We start from the raw sequence: 3,743 nt of genomic DNA, 5'->3' as shown, positions 1-3,743 counted from the left end.
CGGTTATTCGGTTATTAACCATATACAAAAATAAAAGAAACAATTCATTCAAAATGTGAAAAAAGTGACAACAATCCATTCAAAACAAAAAATAGTTAGAATGACTTAAATTACCGAACTTTCGATTTCAATAAAACTTTAAAATTCACTATATTGGCCTAGAAGGAAGAGACAATAACATTTTCAGTCCCACAAAGAATTGTCATAGACACTCATATACATGAAATCAATAAGATAAATGTTTCATCTTGGGCATTTTTGCTTTCAATAAGTAAATTATAAAGAAATTTTAATGAAAATATGTATAAGATCTTTAAAATTGTTTATAAAAATAATATATTAAGTATGTATATTAATAAAATATATGTATATAATTCATCGGTTCGGTTCGGTTATTTTTTCAGTTTTTTTGAATAAAACCATAATCAAACCAAATACTACCGGTTTTTAAAAATCTCAAACCGAAAAACCAAACCAAATCCAAATAAAATCGATTTTATTTTATCGATTTGGTTTGGTTTTTCGGTTTGAATCGGTTTTTATCCAAACCGTGAACACTCCTATATAGATATATGATAAATGATATATTTATATATGATTCCTTCCATTTATTATTCACCAGTCACCACATTTATTATTCATGGTTCCATTATTCATACATTACAATTCTGACATAAGTAGACATAAAGTGAACGTGTACTCACCGGCAGAAACAATAAACAAGTAGATGAAAATTGAAAACGATGGACCATACACATACAGTGTAAAGATAAGGTTATGATTGAGCTATCTTTGTGGATTAATTGACATCTAACATTGCATTTGCATGGTTACAAATGACTTCCCACGCCATGTCAATATGTTTATACTCAGTGAGAGGTGCAGCAATGGCGAAACGGATCATATAAACACCTCCAACCAAAGCATGAGTCATGTGTATATTACCACATGAATTAATTGACTCTAAAAGCTCCATGTTGAACTTGTTCACTTGTTTGTTTCCCAATGCTAATGGTGAAACCCTAAAACACACCATAGAGAAATTTCTAGGGGCCACAATTTCAAATCTTTCGTCCATGGATACAAGTTGTTCAAAATGCTTAGCCATTTTGACATGACTTCTTATGAAATTTCTGAGATTGTCAATCCCATAGCTTCGTAACACAAGCCATAACTTTAACGCTCTGAATCTACGACTTAAAGAAAGTTGCCAGTCTTTGTAATCAACCACTTGTTTAGTATCAGTGGCTTTGTTTCTTAAGCATTCAGGCCTTGTTGACAAGGCATTTGTAAGAGCACTTGGATCTTTCACCCAAAGGCAACAACAATCCAAATTGGAGAATAACCATTTGTGCGCATTAAAGCTGAAAAAATAAAATGTAATATTTCAATATATATATAGAATAACATCAACAATTTTAACTTTTTGAATACATAATGATAGCATTACCTGAAAGAATTTGCATTTTCAATACCGTCAAGAAAATGTTGAAATTCGGGGCAAATGCATGCACCTCCTGCATAAGCTGCATCGACATGTACCCAAATTCCATAGTCTTTTGTAATTTCACAAAGTAGCTTCAACGGATCAACGACAGTTGTTGAAGTAGTTCCAATAGTTGCACACATGAATAAGGGTATAAATCCAGATTTTATATCTTGTTCAATTGTTCTACTTAGTGATTTTGGGTCAAGAGCAAATTCAGTATCCTTTGTTGTTGGAATAACTCGAAAATTTTCAAGTTTAATCCCAGAAATCTTAACAGCCTTTTCGAAAGAAAAATGAGTTTGATCAGATGCATAAACTACTAGCTTGTCAACCTTCTCTCTTCCAACTTTTTCTAACATTTGCTCTCTTGCAGCAACAATAGTGCACAACATAGCTTCACAAGTTGTACCTGGCCGGTAGTAAAATAAAATGTTAAAATTAATGTCTAAAAAAAACTTGGAATATCGTTTATCAACCTAGAATATATATCGTTCGATCATTTGACAGTATTTCAAAAGGTGCATGGTAATTTTAATTCCAACAATACTATACGTATGTGCGTACCTTGTATAACACCTCCACCACCATGCCCACCAGAGAAAAGGTATGTCTTGGGAAGACTTATCATTTTACCAAGCCAATCCATGACAATGCTTTCTAGTTCAGTAGCAGCTGGTGATGCTATCAAACTAAACCCAACCACATTAAGACCAGCACTTAGCATTTCACCTAAAATCCCAGCAGTGCTTGAAGTACAAGGGAAGTAAGCAAAGAAATTTGGACTCTGCCAATGTGTCAACCCAGGAAAAATATCCCTTTCCACATCTTCCAGTATCTTTGCTATTGGTTCCGGTTTATATGGCGCGGAGTCTGGTAATAGTTTTTTAAGATAACCTGGTTCAACTTGACTACGAACAGGATATTTTTCGATATTTTGGAAGTAGTCAGCTAGGAAATCAACCATCATATGGCCTTGCCTTCTAAACTCCTCAGGGTCTAAAAGTCTACTACTACTTGTGTTGATGGAGAATTGACCATCAAATTCATGTTCTGGGTTGATTTTCATAGTACCCATGGTACAATAATATGAGGAATAGTATTTGTATAATGAAGATAATTGGAGATCTTAAACTTAGAATGATTCTGAGAAAAATAATATGGCCTATATCTATAAATATATATATGGAAATATGATATGCATAACTCCAAAAAGATTTTATAAATATCTATCTTCACCTAATGAAATTTGTGATGGATGAGTGATCAGGTAGGTTGATTTACATTACAAATATTTGCAACACTTGATTTAAAGCTTAAGAAAAGAAAGGAATGGCGTAATAGGCCAACAACCATTGGAAAATTGGAGGGATTGTCTAATTATAATACATGGATCACGCTCCTCTCTATTTCTGTTTAGTTTTAACACTACTAAAATAACTGTTAAAAACGACGGCAAAAAGCGACGGACTGTGTCACTTTTTTGGTCAAAATCAAAAAAGGATACTGTCCGTCGCTTTTCTGGGTTTATTTGAAAAAAATAATGCAAAAAAGCGACGGACAAAACCACCCTGTCCGTCACTTTTTTCTGCAACTTTTTTACAGCAGAAATAGGCAGTTTCTGCTGCCCATCTGCAAATACAAACCAATCAATTCAATTCAATTCATATACAAGCAGCCCAACAAACAATATAATGTAAACACACAACATATACAACATCAAACTTAAATCAATCTTCAAAACTAAAGAAATCACAATACAAAAACTTATAAAGTGTTTCAAAATGTGTTTCAAAAGATCCACTACAAAAAAACCCTAAATTGCCAACAGATTTTGCTAACAACTTAAGTTGGTTAGTATTCTACTAACAAATTACCAACATATTTCTAACTGAATTATATTTTAAAACTTAACAACGAAATTCTCACAGATTACCAACCAAAATCTTATACTAACTAAGTATTTTAGTTGGTAAAAACGGCGGGAAAAAATGGCGCCAAATTTAGCAACATTTTATCAATGGATTACCAACTGAAATATTACTAACGCACACCTTTTGTTGGTAATATTACAAACGAAGTATATCGGTTGGTAAATATGACAAAAAATGTGTTTATTTAATTTATTAACATATTACCAATGAATTACTAACCAAACATTTACCAACGGCAAGATTGTGTTGCTAAATTTACCAACCAAATATAAATGTGTTGGTAAATTAGTAACGAAATATAATTTGTTGGTAAACTTGCCAAC

The 3,743-nt window shown here is 32.5% G+C and overlaps 1 protein-coding gene across 1 annotated transcript; it reads right to left on the bottom strand.

The window, feature by feature from the left end:
• Window positions 1-614: 614 nt before the first annotated feature.
• On the bottom strand, window positions 615-2,601 carry LOC102580311 (tyrosine decarboxylase 1-like). The gene is made up of 3 exons (XM_006354926.2): window positions 2,054-2,601; window positions 1,451-1,898; window positions 615-1,364 (listed from the first exon to the last, which is right to left on the bottom strand). Exons 1-3 carry the CDS (start codon window positions 2,562-2,564, stop codon window positions 800-802), a joined length of 1,524 nt encoding a protein of 507 aa, XP_006354988.1. The 5' UTR covers window positions 2,565-2,601; the 3' UTR covers window positions 615-799.
• Window positions 2,602-3,743: the final 1,142 nt, after the last annotated feature.

Source organism: Solanum tuberosum, unplaced genomic scaffold, assembly GCF_000226075.1.
Source record: "Solanum tuberosum cultivar DM 1-3 516 R44 unplaced genomic scaffold, SolTub_3.0 scf00187, whole genome shotgun sequence".
NCBI classification, from domain to species: Eukaryota; Viridiplantae; Streptophyta; class Magnoliopsida; order Solanales; family Solanaceae; genus Solanum; species Solanum tuberosum.
This window is presented reverse-complemented; position numbering and strand designations above follow the sequence as displayed.

What these genes read in the sequence shown, in the direction of transcription:
- LOC102580311 (XM_006354926.2), bottom strand. Translation starts at nt 2,564, where the DNA reads ATGGGTACTATGAAAATCAACCCAGAACATGAATTTGATGGTCAATTC. An exon ending in TGGTGGAGGTGTTATACAAG is followed by an intron (nt 1,899 to 2,053) that starts GTACGCACATAC and finishes ACTACCGGCCAG; the next exon opens with GTACAACTTGTGAAGCTATG. An exon ending in GAAAATGCAAATTCTTTCAG is followed by an intron (nt 1,365 to 1,450) that starts GTAATGCTATCA and finishes TTATTTTTTCAG; the next exon opens with CTTTAATGCGCACAAATGGT.